Here is a 20,088-nt window from a genome sequence, read left to right on the forward strand (position 1 = left end):
TTATCAGCTTAGTCAAACGAACCCTTGGACCCACTAATTAACATGAAGATAGTTATCAGCAGCACGTAGCCAAAATAACACTCTCTTTTATCATCACCACAAACTCCCCATGCCAGGCAATTCTTACAGGATCTGTAAACGAGTGCTGCCCCCAAATGCACAGCGGACCCATAAAAATCATCCTGTAAAACCTGTATCAGTATTTCTTTTCATATTAAGAAGATTATCCTTTTGTTTCGTTTGCCGATAAGCCAAAATTTGGGATTCATTACGATAGCGCTTTGCGCTGTGAAATAAATTCAATCCCTTTGAGCCTTTCTAGGACGGCATATCGTTACACACACACACACACACATTTTCGGAATTGCCTTCTCCGCCAGCACCGAAACACGTTACACGTACGTGATGGCACGCTTTGGCGGTGTGATACGCATGGGCTTTGCGTTCGAGATAATGGGAAAGTTCAAATGAAAACGAGGTGTCTCGTTTGCGCCTAGGATCACTTTTTTCCCCGGATCTGCTTCCACCTACCGGTGGAGGATTTTGTTTCGCGTAGCCGTAACCGCCATCACGGTGCGGTCACATTAGAGAGTGGGGTGGTATTCTGTGCATACTTGTAGGTGTATGCCTTGGGACAGCAATAAATTTCACTCGATTTATGGAAGCGGCCTCCGAACGGGTCGCTTCCCACTCCGGCGTAGGCAAATTTCGAGCTTGATTTGTTGGTTTGACTTGTAAGACCCAAAGAAAAAGGGGTGCTAATAGGATTACTGCTGCCCGAATGATGATTACATATACTTTGGTAAACAAACTATCCCTAGTGCCGCGTGTGTTAGGGATTGTATTTAAATCCACCCGTGGGGGGGGGGGGGGGCTAACAAGCTTTGAACTAGTAAGGCATTCAAGCGTTCTCCTGTTGTTTGTAATTTTGTTAAGAGTTTTAAATGATAGCGTTCATTGGTTCAGTGTCTGAATGGGAGGATTATGAAAACATCGCTACTAACATTTGTTTTCAATGTCCTTTTCTTTTCACAGCGAATTATAATTTCGTTTAATACATTTTAAAACACCGTCATGAACAACATTGAATGGTTTTACCACGTTTGAACATGTTCATTAATTTTCCACACTCTGGCACACAATTACGTTGCAGATACTGTGCAATTCGTAAAAGCGTAGCTTACCCGCTGCATATCTGTGCTTCCCACCAAACCAATTCTATACGTCATCAGCTAACTGTCCTGTCTGCGGGTGTGTTGGAAAGTAGAATGAAGCAGTAAATATGGTTGCATGTGGCCGTTCCATCATAATTTCCCTTCCCTTTCCACCAGGATCGGTCGAACCCCAGATCGGGTGTGTATCGCCGTTGCAGCTTAACTAAAGCCAACCGTAATGAAGCGGCAAAGTCTCTGCCGCGTGGGGATGCAAAGTGTCTGGTGCTTACAGAAGCGAAAGAACAAAGGCTTTTGCTGCACGAAACGGTGCAATCGTAACGCGCTGCCCCATCATCATAACACTCATACACGCCAGCATATGTGAAATCCTGCTGCCGTGTGTTTCACTCCCCATCCCCGGCTCGATATAACTACCCATCCCCGCCGCCTGTTCTGGGCGGTCAAAAGGATAACGACTGCTCGTGATATTATTCCACCCCGACGTCCAACTGCATGAAGAACGAATGAGAAACCATGATTACTCGAAGGAATTTTCACGCCATTAGTATTTTGTCAGGTGCGCTGGCCACTGGAACGTTTGCACTAACTATTTTTATTGCTGTTTCGTACGGTGCGCGGAGACCATCCACCACCATTGCCATGCCAGAGCCATGCCAAACACGGTCGGGGTCCGCACCACAAAGCGCCAGATCCTGTCGGGTTACCTTAGGTGCTTGCGTGCCTGCAATGGGCGATGGATAGATTTGACCTAATTAGTAAGTTTACTCAGCCAGGGGTTTTGCAGCTGGCTGATGGTGAGGGTAAAGTTTTACGCTGCAATCGATACATTTTTCATATATAGCGTTCGCTTTTTGTTATAAAACCCTAAAAAAAGCTCTAATCAAATCAAACACATGAATGCGTTTCCCTTGCTAAACTTTATTTTTAACAGCTGTTCTTTTTCGTTTTGATGTTCATATTTTAGATGTCTTTTTCTTATAGTTCGCGCTTTAATAATTTCCTAACATAATTGTTATCATTTTTCTTTAAAAGCTTAATTGCTTAGAAAAAAAAAGCTCAACCGTTTACAAAATGCAATATTTAACCACTTAGTAGTGACGCAGAAAAAAAATGCTTCCATCTCATTTAATGCATACGTTTGATATTCTTCTCCTGCGTTTACTACGTATCTTCTACTCCTTTCATTCAAAATAAAGACCGTTTAATAGCCGCCAAAAACATTGGCATTGAAAAATAAATAAAAATCAAGCAAACAATTTACCCGCACATCACAACTAACCCACGTTTTGTACCTCTTCACAAAAAAAAATAAAAATAAAGGTTCATCCCTGTGGCCGTTACCGTCACAATACGGTCGTGTTCATCCTTGCGAAGGAGTATAATCTGAAAAATCTCCGCACCATCCATCGGTTGGATCGGCTCACGTCCGGACTGCTGCTGTTCGGCCGCAGCCCCAAGAAGGCCCGCCAGATGGAGCACCAGATACGGAATCGGCAGGTGCAGAAAGAGTACATCTGCCGGGTGGAGGGTGAATTTCCAGAGTAAGTATCGCGATCGATAGAAGATAAGAGGTGAAACAAAAACACGAACCGGTGCAGCTTTTTTTAAGGCGGTAGGATTGCAAATTGATTGCATTCACATGTGCGCAACATCGTTCACGTTTCCCAATCGTTCAATCAATCGTCTTGTGCTAATCGGATGAACCGTTTTCGACCGTTCTGTATTCGGTGCCGACACCGTTCTACCAGTTGTATGATTACATCTGAAATGAATTAGACATCTCTGGCCCGCCGTCACCTCGGGCAGAGAGGCTTAGTCACATTCGCTTGGGATGCGAAATCCGATTGAAAGCTCATCCCATGAAATTGATCTGGGACTAAGCTGGGAAAAGAAATCTGCTTTTAAATTAAAGCGCAGTGGTATTTTCTTTTTTATACAATGTTATGTAAATTGTATACCGAACTTAACCGATCACTCAATTACACGATGGTCTTGCATCTAATTGATATGTATTAAAATGACTATCGGTAACCTAAATCTCCGAGATAAGCGTCATGCATTTGATTGATAAAACAGCGATCCAATAATACCGATGTATATCAACCCGCTGAAGTATTAAATTAAATTACTCGCCAAACCTACACCCCAAACCGAAATGAGGCACAGCTTAATGAGCCACATTCAATTCATTCATTCAGTAAGTCCCTAACCATCCTTTAATGGGGAAACACTGCGAAATGAGTCCGTCCGTCCGCCGGCATTGGGCACGCGGCGGCACACACAGGTGGGTGGTCTTGAACTCTACGCAATCCCAACCCAACCCCGAGCCTGACTTCCCCGATCCCAGCGGGGGAAGTTTTTTCAGGAAGGATTCCAATTATGCGAGCTTAGCGATACAGTGGTGGCGCTAACCAATGCTGAAAGCGGCAACCAATGGCGTCCGCTTGCACAGAGAGTCCTTGGAAGTCAGCACGCCATGCTTCACCGATGCGAGACAAACACTAATGGATGCTGGCGACGCTCGAGCCATATTTGAACGTCCGGATGGATCCATACCCTACATCTGACATGTGTGCGCTGACGTGTGTGTGTGTGTGCTCCAATTTCTTAGGTCCCTCCGTATGGATCGGTCGTGTAAGGTCGTGGAAAATGGTGCCATGTTAGTTTAATGCCTCACCGCTGTGACGAGTAAACCGCGCGGTAATGTGCGACCGGTTTGCCTTTGATTGAACAACCCCTCGGAAGTGTAGCAGGGGTGGAAAGAAATGGAACGAATCGACCACCCGCTGCTGCTCGCTTTTCTGCGTTACTATGACATCAGCTGATCTGATGGTTGGTTCACTTTTCCAAGCAAATACCAGTCGGCAGAGCTTAGGGCACTCCGATAATTCCTGCTGTGTTGCTCGAGTGTAGGGTTGAGTTTGTGTGTGTGTGTTACCGGACGTCCGACCGGATGGACGGATGGAATTGATTCAGTTTCATCAGCTCGACTTTCTTGCTCATGTGTTTCTGTTTCTTTTTTTTTGTTACCTCTCTCTTCCTCTTACTACAGCGGCATCATCGAGTGCAAGGAGCCAATTGAAGTAGTCAGCTACAAGATCGGCGTGTGCAAGGTTTCTCCCAAGGGAAAGGAATGTACGACCACATTCCAGAAGCTCGGTTTCAATGGGAACAGCAGTGTGGTCCTGTGCAAACCGCTCACAGGCCGTATGCACCAGATTAGGGTGCATCTGCAATATCTTGGTAGGTGTCCATCCCCTGATGCTGCTTGTTGTTGGCGCGGCATGAATCAATTTCATCCGGAGCCAGCTTTTCTGCAAAGCTGCGGCGCGCCCACTCTATTACGCTTTCGCTCTCTCATCTCTCTTTTTTGTCTGTGTCGCTTTTGACCCTTAGGCTATCCGGTAGTGAACGATCCACTCTACAACCACGACGTGTTCGGACCGGCCAAGGGTCGCGGTGGCGATATCGGTGGCAAAAGTGACGAGCAGCTGGTGAAGGATCTGATCAATATTCACAATGCAGAAAATTGGCTCGGCATCGACGGTGACTCGGAACTGTCAATGTTTAAACCGATGAAAAACGATCTGGACGATGTGAAAGGTAAGTGGGCACCGTTGTTGTGGGAAGTGGTGTATAGGGTATCTATTTTTTGTATTGTCTCACCCGCGTTGGTGTTATTTCCTTTCTCACTCTTCCACCACCATAACACCACTGTCCCGTACGATAATGGATAACTGTGAACATCGTTCTCTGATTGCATCAACATGTACATCCCTTTCTGCAGGACAAATTCTGTCGGACGATGACTCGGAAAGCGTATCCCGCGAGGCGTCACCCTGCTCGGAAAGCCCACGGCCGGTGTCGCTGGGCAGCGAAAGCCCCCATGAGAATATGTGCGCCTCGATGCTGGTCCCGAATGCGCTGAACGCAGTCAGCAGTACTGGAATCAGCACGACCGTTAGCACTGGCAGCGGCAACAGTGCCGCCAGCGCGGTCACCACCAACACCATCCTCTGCAGCCGGATGCAGTCCCAGAAGGTAATTAAAATATCGTGCTCGTGCTGGCTGGAACAGATAGTCTATTCTGGTTGGGTTCTACAATAGTTCCTAAAGAAATGGTGCATTTCAATGAGAGTAAAAGTCGAAATTGGTAAAAATGTGTTGTACTGACATTTAGTTCCGGGTCGCATACTGCCGTGTCTGCCAGTTTAGGAATCAGCATAACTTTTCCGGTGAATCTACTTAGTTATTTCGACCAGGCAATGGCAAAGGTTTCAATTTTTCCATCCCAAACACACTGTGTGTGCAGAACAAAGAAGCGGAAGCGGATAATCAGACACAACTCTAAACACAAACACCACCCACCTCGGGAAGCGTCGTCGTCGTCGTGGGGCAACTTTGCCAATATGATGCACGTGTCAGATTTGCTCATTTAATTTTAAATAATAAGAGTGTATTTTCGGTTTTCGACGTTCATTAAAAACTTTGCCTGACGCTTCCCTGTCCCCCGGTTTGGCGTACCTAATCGTGACACCAAAAGCCGGAATGGAAAAACTTCTCGTTATCGCGATACGAAGATAATCAGTTGCGCTTCCCGGTACGGTTTCCGTTCCTGCTTTTGGACGGTTTAATCAGTGACAGAAAAAAGGTGGTCGCTAGCTGCAAGCAATTTAGTTAAACAAGATAAAGCGCAACGGTTGTACGGTTGTCTGAAAGCTTTTTCTTAAAATGAATACTAAACCCGTCAAATAGACAAATATTTTACCATCCGTTCCAAAGTTCACAAAGGAACACAAGAGTGCATATACCAGTGCTTTTTTTTTTTTTTGTTCTTCTTCCATATTTTTGTAACTTCCCATCCCTACGCCATTTGTTTCCTAACTACCCTGTGAAGGTTTATACGGCTGAATGTCCGGTTTCCTTTTCGTAGAAAAAGTATTTTGCCACCACCGCGACCTAGAAGTGTTTTCACCCGTTATAAATGAATCTTTTTGTGCACTCTGTTCTTTTTTGTTCCCTGCTACGTTCGCTCCCTCATCTAGTGGCATTTCATACGGTCGTGCAGTGACGGAACGAAGGAAATTAAATTAAATACCAGCAGTATCACACTTCACTTTGGTGGTGGTGCGCCGGCCCTGCCCGAACAAACCCTCCCAGTAATACTCGCCTGAATTCGTAATGGTTTGCTCTTTATTCTGGTGATAGTTCTGGCACTGACAGGCGCGCAAAGGCCGATAAGATGCCAGCCCTTGTCATGTTCAACCTGTTGAAAACCCAAACCCTCTCCGCCGTCCTGTCCGACAAGTGGTGTTACACAATGGAGTCGCATATACACAGAAACACTGCCACCATCGTACGAATAGAATGGGAGAACTATTTCAATGATAATGATCTAGCAATGCCATCACCATTTATGATTGCGGAGCAATATCTTATCGGAATAAACGAGCAAACATAAAATAATGCGCTGGAAATGGCCATTCGACTCGCGCGAATCCTTTCCGGCGAAAATGTACGCTACGTGCTTGTGCCAGATGGGAGTTTAGCTGGGGGAAAGCTCGTTGGCAGATGTTAAAATTCCTAGTTTCTGGTGTTTGTGTTTCGTGATGTATTCTTGCCCGGTGAGCTGTACCCTCGAGTCCTGGAGCACAAATTGGATGTCAGGTGTAATTCGGGCATGATCAATTCTAGGAATCTAATAAATGAAAATTCATTGTACATAGTTGGAGTGTTTAGGGAATGATAGCAGTGTAGTCAAGCTATCTATCAAAAATAGTTGAAAACATAGCAAAAATATGGTTTGACTAGCAATATTGCAGGCAACGTTTTCTGGTTTTCATATGGTTGTATCCTTTTTTTTTGTTTTTGTCTGGTTTGAAGATGCGTTTCTGGATCTAAGTTAAGCTGTATGATCCACTTTACCGGTTTGTGTATCTTTGATAGTTCTCTGTAGTAGTTCATTTTCGGCATAGCTTTCTATATAGAATTTGAAATCATGTAACGTTTCAAAGTCCTAGTTCGATCCTTTTTGTGTCTTGTAAAAGTCCTCATTTAAGGACTCATGCGTTGTAACGTGCTATAAATTAGTTTTAATCTTTTACTCGAATGTTCTCGAATGTTATGTATTCCAGCGCAGAGTTCATTTTCAAGGTTGAAATTAAAATATATAGTCTCTCTTTACTCTGGTCAGAGATGGAGGTCCCGTGGTACAGTCGTCAACTTGCACTACCTAACACCATGACCGTCGTGAGTTCAAAACTAGATATGCCAAGGAATGATCAACCGAATATGTGATACTTAATAAGTTTTGATGAAAGCCTTGCCTGTATAGTCCGGTATGACTGCGTAAATCGTTACGCCAACTAGAAAAAGCATAATAAGAAGTTGAAGAAGTCTCTGTACCAGTCCACACAGATCACAGTCAGTGGAGATGATATCATGACTCCAAGTCCCAACTGTCATCTATCTGACTTATGCCTTTGGTCAGATTAGATTTTTGTATGATTGAATTTACTGGTAACATAACAGCTACGATAATAGTGCATTTTTGTTTTAATGTTCCAATACTTACCCAGAAAAAAAGTTGTATTGAGCATACCGTAAAATGAAATATTTGGATGAAGTAATACAAATGCCATCAACTCTATACATTCAACACCAAACAAACAACATCAACTTGAAAGTGCAAATAAATTGCTTGTTTAGAAGTGTCTGGCTTCGCTTTACGACCGTACCGACAATACAATTCGTTGCCCCATTTGCTGTCTAGCAATTGAAGCTGACTGCCAAAGCATATGCCACCCATGATAAGAAGGAGTGAAAGCGTTGTTTCTTTGTTTTTTTTTGGCATCAAGTGGTATGATTTGTTCCTGTACTGCAAGAGTCAATATAAAGCCAGACACAGCAACTCAAAGACGTTCCTCAACGTTAGGCACTCAACTGCGTTTGCCAGCAAATATACCATTACCATTATAGCTTTCGGTAGTATCGCTTTAAGAAAGCACCTATCAGCAGAACATCGTAACGCGTACTGGCAAAGTACGCATACACGGGCGTGTATTTCTTATCTTTGCTACAGGCGTCAAACGCACGAATTATAATGATGTTTATTCAGCTTGTGCAAATAGAAACGTCGCGGAAAAGTGAAATCATTGATGTTAATTAGACGTAAATTAACGTCTTGTGCGTTGCCTGTGCCAGCAGGTGCTCCATAGGTGCTGAGCGATAGTTTTGGGGGCATATCAGTGTAAGTGTAATCAGAGCCTTCCGGCTTGTACCATCGTTATCAAACGGTAGAAAGCGTTCAAACCCGTTTACCGTAATTGCTAGCTATCCGTTTAAATCCTCGTCATAACCTTGACTTGACTCACTGTTGTTGCCGATCGGTTTACCCAAAATACACCCCTCATTAAGGTTGAGTCGATCGTTTAATAGGGCTTATGAGACTACTAGCTATCTCGTGTTCTTGTATGATAATTCCACTGATAATCAGCGTGTATTAATCTTCCGCGAATTGATTGCACCAAGATGCAGCGGAAGCGCTGTAGTGAGCAGAGCACTAATTTGCTCCCCCCAAATAAATCCAACATATTCTCCATCGATCGCTCGGGCTTCCAGTGAATACCGGGAGAGAAAATTCCTTCCGCTGCATTATGCCACCAATTTACTGGGCAGCATAAAATCTCGCCGGCTCATAATTAATCCCCATTTCCATTAATCTCGCTTAAGGTGTTCGTGTGTGTGTTCATGTGTGTGTGTGCTAAAAGGAAATTTGAATTAGTACGATGCATATGCTGCTGTATAAGCATTGCTCGCTGGGTCGTACCATTTCCCATTTCACCGTACTCGGTCGGTCCCAATGTCCTGTCATTGATAGCGAGCAAGATAATTTGTTTGTTTAACGATATTCCTGGTGGCATTACTAATTCGATTGCCCATTCATTAGCAGCAATGATGGCCCCTCCGTCGTCCAGACCGTTGCAACTTTTCGCCAAAGTGCCAGCCCGGAAGAGCTTTTGTCGAATGTCCGCCGGTTTTGTTGCCACAGTTAACTGAAAATATGCAATGAAAATTGTGTACAGTTTGTGTGGGAGTTTTTTTTTTTGTGTAACATTCAGTCAGTGGTGGCATACGTTTCGCGGCATGAGGAAATAGTTAGCTCGCTGGTATAAATGCTTTTTGTTTGCAGAGACCAGCTGGCTACAAACGATGACACCGAACAGGAAAAACCACCCATTTACAGCCGAAATCTAATATTAAAGAGGGTTTATTGCATTTTCGGCAATTTGCTGCGATATTATTTCACTGCTACACACGTAACCTGATTAGTATCTCATTATAAATAGATACCGACAAACTGGGCCCACAAAACCCCGGGGTTAACGAGGAGACTACAAGGGTGCGCGGTACGCTTCCAGGATTCGTACCCATTTTGACCTCTCCACCGAATTGGATCCTGCACACGTTTGCGTGAGGGATTTATGGCATCGCCATCGCCGGTCGGCAGGGATTGTGGTGGTACACCCTTATCCGTGTGCCGTCCGGCATTTGCAATATTCAATTTAAATCCGGCAAAAGTGCATACATCCCACCGAATGGCAAATGCAGCGGGGTTTTGTTTCCGCCAGTTCGCCCCACTCTGGCGAGCAAATCTCTGATAGTTTCGTGTTCTCCCGAGTACCTTTGGTTTGGCACAGGCTGCCGTGTGCCGTCGTTTGTGGGTTTGCGGGAAAAGTGAAACAAACTGAGCGTAATGTGACCATTATGACTCGGTACTTTGGGCCGTTCTGTTCGAGCCGGTGAATTGGGGGACACAGGAAATGCGAAGGTGGTAGGTGGCAGAACAGGCACACACCCCTTTTCGGTGCACGGTAACCACGACTTAGTGGTTATTTATACTAATTTTCACCGATCCATTGGTCTGGTTGGGCGAAATGATGCTACAGCGCGACAACGGTGCATACGGTAGGAGGGAGGTCGCGTATGGTTTTTTGGTCGCCTCCAAATGCTGCTTGTTTGCTTGCTAGGTTACTCGTTTACCAACCGCACTGTTTTTGGTGTGGTACGTTTGAAGTACGCAACCAAATGAATGTACGATTTGTATGTGGCCACCCTGTTGTCTCTTTGAAATGTGCTTGAACTACCGATGCATTCACGGTAATGCCGGACCGTATGTTGTTAGATAGGTTTCACACAAATGGCGGAACACCCGTTAATGTCTATACCAATACCGAAAAACTTCCACTTCATTGTACAATCCCGACACTGGAGACTTCTTAAACTTTACCTTAGGGCTCCGCAGGAATCAGGGGCATAGATGTTTCATAATGAAATTTGTACGTATGTGTATGTTTCGCAGCAAAAGCCTAAACCATCTTGGGAATGCACCACTCCGTCTCCTACCTCGGCAGTCGCACCCACCGCACAGGTTGATGAAGATCCGGCAGGAGCAGCAGGAGCATTCGAAGAGTGCAACAAATTGGTGGCAGCACCAACCAGTGCTACTGCAGCCACTACGACCAGTGCCGTTGCTGCTGCTGTTACTGCTACTGCTGCTGTTGCTGTGTCTGTTACCACTACCACTGGTACTGCTGTAGCCGCCGATGTTGCCGGTGTTAATGTGAGTTTCAGCTAGGCTGCACCAGAGTGTTTCCCCTACCCGAATGCCATTGCCGTACACCATTAGATTGCTTAACCTGTAACCTGTGCCCCCGCCTAACAGAGACCCGCTGGCGTATAACCCTTCACCAACCACACCACCAGTGCAGCAGTGTGGTACAGTGGCCATTTCATTTAGTGTGTACGGTGTACCGCTCCCATTCCAACTGCCCGGGATAACCTTTACGCCAACGTCGGCTGGGATATCTTAGACACAGCACGAACGAATCCCGAATCCATTCGGCGAAAGGCTCCCTCTGCAGGGGCTAGGGCGGCGAATTATTAAGTTTAAAAATGCATTAACCCAAAATTGCTTCCTTACCTACTACCCCGTACGTCTTTTGTGGCATCATCCAATCTGGCAGTAATCTTTCATGATAGTTGTTGAATCATAGAATCACACCGAATCCAATTATTGATTGTATCCTTGCGCTACGGCAGAACCTCCTGCCAACGTCATCTTCCAAGTAGTAACAGCTCCAAGTACAGTAGTGTCCTCTGTACTGTAGTGTGTGTCCTCTTACTTGCTCTTACCCGTCTCACTAATGCGCTTCCCCCGTACCAAGACCATTGTTGTTCCGATTGTGACGATTGTGGCTCACCCAACAACTGCAAAGTCCCCATAATCCTATCGTAGATTACGGTCAAAGCGCTACAGCATTAACAAGTGTGTGTGTGTGTATCTCGAGGCGTGGGAAAACGAGTGACTGTTGTGTCCTTTTGTTCACACGTGTACGCCTGACCGGAATCAAATCAAACAAGTTGACCCCTGAAGCAAGGGACACTGTTCTTTCCCCACGTTGTGTTAGTGTGTGTGTGTATGATTTAGTGTGTATTTTTTTGTATATGCGTGTACTTTCTTTTTTTATTTGTTGTTCTTCAACCGTAACATGCCCATAAGCTCTCCTACATACTGTGTGACCGTGTGTGCGTTTTGCTGTTTTATTGTAACAATCCTCCTTGTCTTGCATTTGGCTTACGCGTGGTTTTTTTTTTCTCTCACATTCGTTATCGCTTTAACATTTGTTTTCTGTGTTTTTTTTATTCCTCCCCTCCAATTACGCAGGTTACCGTGGCCACCCAAACAGGACACGAATCGCCCGACTTAGCCTTTAATCCAGATAAAATGACAACCGACAAGCACTGCTACGAATGCAAAGTGCGCTACCGAGATCCGAAACCGCAGGATCTGGTCATGTATCTGCACGCCTGGAAGTACAAGGTAAGTGGAGTTTGCAAACTACAGTAAAGTGCCGAGGGTAGTGACCGAGGAAAAAGGGTTGTTGTGAGCACCGAGCAACTGACTGTTCTTTTCTATTTGAGCTATGATTTGTTCGAGGCTAAAACTTGAATAAAGTCGTTATTACGTTAGCTTTCTTATGGTTTCATATTTACACACCGGATAGAAAGCGTTGAAAAAAGGGTAATGCTTTAGGATATTAACTACCAATGCCATTCCCACCAACTACCAACTTGAATAATGCACGAAAAAGACTGGAAAATCCTTGCGGGACACTCGCTTTGTGTCCCCAAGTGTGCTACAAACAATGTGCACGTTCATTTCCGCATTATCATCAGAACAACGGTCGTTCGGTTAACGGTTGAGAACAATACAAAAAAGGCAAATTTATTAAATCAACAACCCGTGTGTGTGTGTGTGTGTGTGTGTGTGTGTGTGTGTGTGTGTGCGGCGTGCACAATGATGATTTAAATTCTTCATTTACACTCCTTTGCGCGGGAGCGAGAAGCGACAATAAAAAAACGCTGGGGAAGGAAATTAAGCATTCCGTAGCACGGTGCCGCCAACCCACTCACCACGATGACACATTCGCGTGTCACACGGGGATGACGTGCACGTCTGTCGTGAGTATGGAAAGGATAACGCGCCAGTCGGTGCTGCTCTGCTGGACATGGTGTGTGAGCTTGTTCGCTTATCATCGCCGTGCCCGACACGCACACCCACACATGCTAGTCTGCTAACCTTTCCTCGCACTCATAATGTCCCTGATTCCGACGCATGTTTCGTCGCATTTGTACAAAATAGCCCGCTGATGACCAACTTTGTGGTTTTATTCTGTAGATGGAAATGTGTTTCGTCTTTTTTTGTTGTTGTCTATATTTCGCTGTCTTTTAGTTTCCGCTCATTTTGCGCCACGTAATGTCCCTATGCCGAGTGGTAAACGATTTGTGCCGAGTTGTATAAGCTGTCGCAATGGCACAGGAAATTATCATTTCCATACTTTTGTTTATGCGCGGTCACACAGCGGAACATCCAACCGGGAGAGTGAGATTCAGTTCCATCATAAGCATATCCGCTGCCGACTGGTTTTTGCTACCATTTGCCGCTGTATTTTCTGCCGCTACCCATTTAATTGCCTTTTTCTTGCACATTTAAATGTCACTCTTCAGCTGGTAGGGCTATGACCATTGGTCAGCCATATTGCATCGGTTGGCAATCTCAGTGTGTGTGTGGGTGTTGTGGGAAAATACTGATGACTAAGTTGAAACCCAAAACCAGATGGTTCCAGTAATCCTTTTCGCTCGCAAATGTGTCGCCTTAATGAGTGTTCACTGAGCCATGATGGATGTGGCATCATACGGTTGCAATATCATATGCTTGCAATAATTAACAAGATGAAAGATCCCAGAGAGATATAGATCCATACGGAATGCTCAGTTTTTAGTTTATTCAGTATAGTACAGCAGTTTACACGGCGTGAAAAAATATTCATGTGTGGTGTTTTAATTGATAGACTTGTTTAGCTATTTTATCGCTATATTATGATAAGATTCTTTTGCGTCATCAAGCGATAACTAAGAAAAACTTAATAATCAAGCATATTCAGTGCTTTCCTATTATTATTACTTGTACCAGGATAATTTGTATTTTCGTAATGTAATTTTCAATGTGTCAGGATGCGATTTGTATAATTGTGTCAAGTCGCACGACCTGACAACATGCCCGTCATGGGATCAAGCCACGTATGGATCGTATCTCCCATACGTCGGAATGATTATCCTACTAAAATAATATTACTAAAAAGCTTTAATCCATGATAACAAGAATATTTTGCGCTCAAAGGACATACAAACATTGCAGGCAATAACAATTACTCAAAAACTAAAATCCTTAAAATGTGTGTTAACTCATTAAACCACAATGAAAGGACAATACACATCAATAAACAAATAAATAAATGTATCAAAATAAGAAATAACAATAATAGAAACGAATATATCTAGACTAAACTAAACTAAATTTATAAACCAAACCAATATTTAGAACTACACTGGCTATGAATTTTCCATCTTTGGGAGGAGTTAATTTTATGTTAAACTATAGGGAGCATAGTTTGTTATTAGGTCTTCAAACGCTTGAACATCGTCACAAAGTAAATCAAAGTGTGTTTGTCAGCAAAATGTTAAATAATGAATTGGATGCACCTTCTCTATGAAGAAAGCTTAACATTTATGCACCTGCTAGACCACTTCGATCAAATTTACTTAATACCGTACATAGACGCTCTCTCTCTCTCTTGTTGACCTGCTCACGATAGAGCACGTCGATGTGACATGGCCCGGTCAACAACAATTCTCCAGGATGCTTGGTCCCTGGCTGCAGCCTCCCATCCATGTAGACATAGACGCACGCTTTATGGAACTAACGATCCTGTATTATTAATGGCAAGGCAATATAACGATTGGATTGATCATTTTGACTTAAATCTCTCGACTGATTCGTATGAGTGAAACTATCTATTACTATTCAATTTCGGTGATAATAGTCACTGATCTAGGGATTAGTTTGAAACATAACAATAAGATAGTTTGATAAGTGGTCGTAGCACAAATATTCAGGACATTTATATGAATAAATAAATAATATATTAAATAATTTCGTTTTGTTTCCTTTTCCTTCACAGGGCCCTGGCTGGGAGTATGAAACTGAGCTGCCAGAATGGGCCAGAGTGGACTGGCACGACAATGAGTTTGAGTAGGAACTGCAGCACAAACTAGCGATGCTTCGACTGCAAACACCCTGATCAACTCATCCCAGTGTCCTGCAGCTGGATGATAATTGTGACCAGGCGAAGAAGAAGCAGAAACTGTGACCAAAACACAATTGTCATCTCGACACAATTGTGTTCTACGTAAACTAAGTCATACGACTTATGATCATAAATCACACTTCAACAACAACTGCAACAACAACCAACAAACAAACAAAAAGACATAACCGAAAGGATCAAAAGATCAAAATGCACCCCCGACGGTAGTGTAGCGCGTGGAAGACTTAACCGTAAGACGCTTCAAATAGTAGGAATATTTTTGTTAAGAACGTTTGTAGCGGACGAAAACTGAAGCAGAAACATCAAACTCCAATGGTATCAATAGTAAAAAAAAATATGGCAAAATAACAATGTAGCCACACGTAAGCGGCTACCAGAGCAGTGGGGTGTCTTATCCAACATCATAAATCACAGTACGCTAGCAGGACATTGCGTGAATCCATATTTACGTGCATATTATTAACGTTCAATGAAGCTGCAGCGTTACGGTGTCACAATGTGGGCTCTCTCGCTAAACAACGCTGGCTGCACGCTGCGAAACGTGCGAAAGGAGAGAGGACCCTCTAATGAAATACTAACCCATGGCGGTATGTAATTGAAAATGTTTTTTTTTCTACACAGCATAATATTTCACACCGATCGTAGCAATAGTGTGTAAGCTTTCAGACGGGCCAAAGGGCTGAGCAATGGGAAGCTCCAATGTGTCCCGTAAACGTGCAAAAAAAAACAGTCGTAATGATCTTCCGTCGCTGCGGATTATAGCACAGCAGTTAACGTTACATTTTATAATAATTGTATCGCAGCAAAAGCATTGATTTATATCTACCGTGAAATGGTTAGAGGAGATACAGCGAGGCGCAACTAGGAGACCGTGAATATGTTACGCTAAGACATGTGTCACAAATGTGCACTTTAATACGATACATAGGTGTGTTTTTGTTGTGTTTTGGTTGACATAAACCATTCTGTTTCATGTTGTTTAAAAATATTTTTAAAAATGTCATCCCTTTGCTCCTTCTTTCTCTGTGTTGTTTATCATGTTTCTCTTTTTTCTATCATTAAATTTTCTCCTTTTGTAAATGTTAACTGTTTCTTTCTTATTAACTAAATGTTTCATGCATTTATTACCACTGTTTCTTTTCCTTCAATGTATTGTCTTCGTTTTATTCAAGTTCTTGATATATTCAAGGTAGTATAAAGGTGGTGAAATGCGACAGGTTAAAAAGAAAAGGAACTAGATTGCAGTTAGCAATTAGACAATACAGCGAAACATTTAGTTTGTGATGCGACTAAATGTATGTGGTGATGTCGCAACAAATGAAAAATAACAACAAGAAAAATGCATAAAAAATAAAATACCAAACATTTTACATAGTTTTCAATTTGTTACGTTTAAGAAAATGAAAGTGAAACAAAAAACAAACAAAAAACAATACAGCTTTGCTACGTAGAAACTGTCCTATAAGCGAACGAAGACGTTAAAAACTACGAAAATCCTTAGAATTGAAATTACATACTGCAAACAAAGAAGAAGAAAAAAGACCACAATGGACAGTCGTGTTTAGCTTTAAGCATACAAAAACAAAAACAAACAAACGTTATCGTAAAGTAAAACTTGTTATACATGAAAAGACGAACAACAATGGAAATTGCCACTATCTCTTACTCGCAAACAAAATGCGCATATATATCTTTAGTTTCGTAAAATTAGTTTTATGTTTTAACTGTGTTGCAAAGCTTTTTTAGAACAGTGTACGACGAAACGCGACAAAAAGCACACTTTATCACACCATCAAATAACCAATCATTTGCGGTTGGTAGAAAACATTCAGCGAGAACAGAGGATAAAACAACCGAACTCCTCCCCAATGCTAAGCAAACTACTCCTCTTCGGTAGTAGTGGTGTTAGGTTAGGTAGATGGAGCTATAATTTGATTGCTTTTATTTATCTTGTGAAACGGTCGGACCGTCGGCTTGGACACAGACGGTTGCGAAAGAGTAGCGTCGGGGTGAAAAAAAGCAACTCCCAAACTCTCCTCATCACCCTTCCCCACTTACCATTATTGCCCGACGATGGTGGAAACAACTGCAACAAAACCGCACGCAGCCCGAATCGTCATTCAATCAACGACAACCGCCCTCCCAGGTATGGTTGATTTTGGCGTTTTCGCATTTTCCCGCCATGGTTTTTGGATTTCGTTTCGATTCATCCGGTTGGCGGCAGCAACCGGCAGCTCATACAGCAGCATGTTTGTAGTTTTTTTTCCTCCCACCGTAAGTAATTGGTGGTCTGGAATGGAACCGGTCGGAATTTACAGCAAACTCAAAACGTAAATAAAACACCGCCACATACCAACGCGTTCTGCTACGTGCGGTGGGAGGAGGAGTGGTTGATTTTGCTGCATAGGGGACAATTTTGGGTGTTCCTGATTGGAATGAATTCGACGCATTCAAACATCAACGGGCAGAACAGGGTGTGGGATGCTAAGAATTGGTGGAAGTTATTTTTTGCTGCTCGGTTGAGAGTGGTGTGAAGGTAGGCAGAAGGGACCAACACACCTGTACGAACAGGGAAGTTAACGCTGTGTAATTCGAGAGTTTTGCGTGCAAAGTTTTAGCAACAAGACGCTTTTGTGGAAAATTAACTTTTCCACCTTTTTTGTGTGAAACGGAGCGTTTGCCACTGGGAGGCGGCACTGGGTGAAAGAAGTGCCACAAAACTCTTCGACAGTAAACACACACACACGTGATTGCTATGAATGGGGACAGCATTGTTGTGGATGAGTTTGTGAATTGTTGGCTTTCACAGCGTGCCAAGTTAGTGAGCAAAAGTTGAAAGCTAAAAATCAAATGTAGCATAAGTACATAAGAGCGCGTGGTGGTAGCAGCAGGTTTCAAGGGCAATTGTTATCCTGAGCCTGAGGGGGAAGGATAAGGACACTTGAGACTCCATAAAAGACATAACCGGGTGAAGCTGTGAGAAGGTAGCAGAAGGAATTGTAAAGTCGGTATTTAATCTAAGAGAGAAAGGGAAATAAATCCACGCCACAGTGTAGCAAACAGGCTGCCAGGAACCAAATGGCAATCCATGAACATTGAACGAATTGGCAGCCTTCCCTTAGCTAAAGAAAGAGAGAGAAAGTGGAAGGAAGTGAGCAAAACTATCCATCATCCTTGGCAGTCGGTGTAAGTAGTCAGGCCGGGGCTCATGCCAGGAACTTCCAGAGGGAAGATAGTTTGCATGCAAAGGAAATGAAAATTCCTGTCTGCCTTTTTTTCGCACTTTTACAAAAGTCGGCTTCCTGTACCTGTAAAAAGTGGCACCCGTTCATCGTTTTGATTGCCAGAAAAGGTTTGCTGCAGAACAATGGGAGTAAAGGAACAAAAAGGCAAGCCCCCGGGGGCTTCTGTGCAACATTTACTTTTACCAAAACCTTAGGGAAGTTATTTGAAAATCATGATTTGATAGCGGAAACCATCGACGATAATGATATTTGTTCGCATTCTCCTTGTAATTTCAACGCTACTGCTGAAGAGAAGGAAATCACACATCCAAACTGCGCTTTGCCGTAGGAGCGGATTTTTTAAACAAATTTGTGTTGCGCATTTTCTTTTCTACCTTTGCTTTTGTGTAAATACACCCAGCTGCCATTATATATCCTGGAAAGCTCGCTTAACCCGTTACTACGCGTTACTACGTTCACGTTACGATAACGAAGAGAGTTACGTAGGTTGGATCAAATGGTTCTACCCGTACGTTTCTTCGTTCGTATTTCGACAGGGGGGACAAGGGTGGGATAATGTAAACGACAAAAGACACATTTTCTAATCATTCAATTAATATTTCCTTCTTCGTGTTACCTGTTAGTGTTTTCTTTGTTGGTATTGTTTTCTTCTAAAGAAATTAAAAAAAACAGCAACCAGCAAACGAATCGTTTGTTCTTTTCTTTGTTTGCTCGTTTAAGTAAGACTTTTCTATCATCTATTAAGCATTTGTTTTGGATTCTTCTAGATTAGTGTTGTGTAGTGTATGTTCATTGCGCTTGCATTGCGCTGCTTTTTATGTTCAGTGTTTATGTTGTGTTGTGCAAAGGTTCCAGTATAGGTGTCCGTATATATTCGTCCTTTCTAAGGGTGAAACAATATTGTAAAAGAATATTTTAATCAACTCCTCATTGGTAGTCCTTTACTTTTACCACTTATCTTTTATTTAATGCGTTCAATATACATCGGTGTTTTTACGCATACAGTGGCGGGTTTAGGGGGATCCCCTGACGATCACCTAGGTCCGTCTACCGTTAAACCCGCCACTGCTTACATATACTGTTTCGTTTGTAATGTGGCATTATTAGTTCAGCTAGAAGCGTAAAACACAGTACAGAGTATAGAAGGCAAACGATCATTTATTTTATGTATACAACTATTTAAATATTTGACAGGTTATTTAAGCTACTCCAGTGGTCACAGAAGTTTAGCTCTTGCTCTTTATCCATCATTCATTTTTAATGCTATTTGTAAGTATTTGATTTGTAACATTTGTTCTTCGGTCTGATTTATACATCATGCAATGCACTTTTATTCTGTTTTTTTATTTTGTCACTATCTATTTGTTTTTCCGTGCCACCACTACCCCGTATAGTTTTAATTTCGTACTGCTACTACTTGCTACACTTTTAATTTAAAGCGTTTAATTCGTGTTTTAAAACCATTGTAATTTTGTTGCCCATCGATATCAAATGAATAAATATGTGAGAGACAGAGAAAAAAAACATAAAGACAATGACAACGACTCCAACAATGGTCCTCGCGTCTGCCAGCCAGTGCGTGAAAATGATGACTGTGAAGCAGTACTGCAAAACCGAAACCGAAATAGTGTGATACCCAAACCCAACTCGCAGCCCCAAAACAACATCAATCTCGTGCAAAGCCTACATGGGGCAATTAATTCACCCTGCTCGAAGTACGTAGTACGGATTTGGGGAAAACAGACACAATAAACCAACATAGAGAAGAGGAAAAAACAACAGCAGAAATTCTCCATAAACCTTAACCACCACCACCACCACCACCGGATGATACTGGGGCACTGGTCACGCTGCATCCTGTGCCCTCGGTGTGATTTGGTACAATCAAAGGATTTGCTGCAGAAAAATGGCAGTCAGCACACTGAGCAGGAAAGGAAA

The 20,088-nt window shown here is 43.0% G+C and overlaps 1 protein-coding gene across 8 annotated transcripts in view; it reads left to right on the forward strand.

The window, feature by feature from the left end:
- The window catches only part of LOC1279080 (pseudouridylate synthase RPUSD2), a 209,481-nt gene extending 189,803 nt beyond the window's left edge, over window positions 1-19,678 (forward strand). For 6 of the 8 annotated variants that reach the window (XM_061658833.1, XM_061658827.1, XM_061658828.1 and 3 more), the window contains 7 exons: window positions 2,496-2,716; window positions 4,228-4,418; window positions 4,572-4,778; window positions 4,963-5,216; window positions 10,537-10,797; window positions 11,902-12,057; window positions 14,759-19,678. In XM_061658833.1, the coding sequence (XP_061514817.1) occupies window positions 2,496-2,716; window positions 4,228-4,418; window positions 4,572-4,778; window positions 4,963-5,216; window positions 10,537-10,797; window positions 11,902-12,057; window positions 14,759-14,833 (1,365 nt within the window). In that variant the 3' untranslated portion in view covers window positions 14,834-19,678. The remainder of the gene's footprint in view (window positions 1-2,495; window positions 2,717-4,227; window positions 4,419-4,571; window positions 4,779-4,962; window positions 5,217-10,536; window positions 10,798-11,901; window positions 12,058-14,758) is intronic. The other 2 variants (XM_061658831.1, XM_061658832.1) reach the window with 1 other exon arrangement.
- Window positions 19,679-20,088: the final 410 nt, after the last annotated feature.

The sequence above is a fragment of the Anopheles gambiae genome, chromosome 3 (genome assembly GCF_943734735.2).
Source record: "Anopheles gambiae chromosome 3, idAnoGambNW_F1_1, whole genome shotgun sequence".
Taxonomy (NCBI): Eukaryota; Metazoa; Arthropoda; class Insecta; order Diptera; family Culicidae; genus Anopheles; species Anopheles gambiae.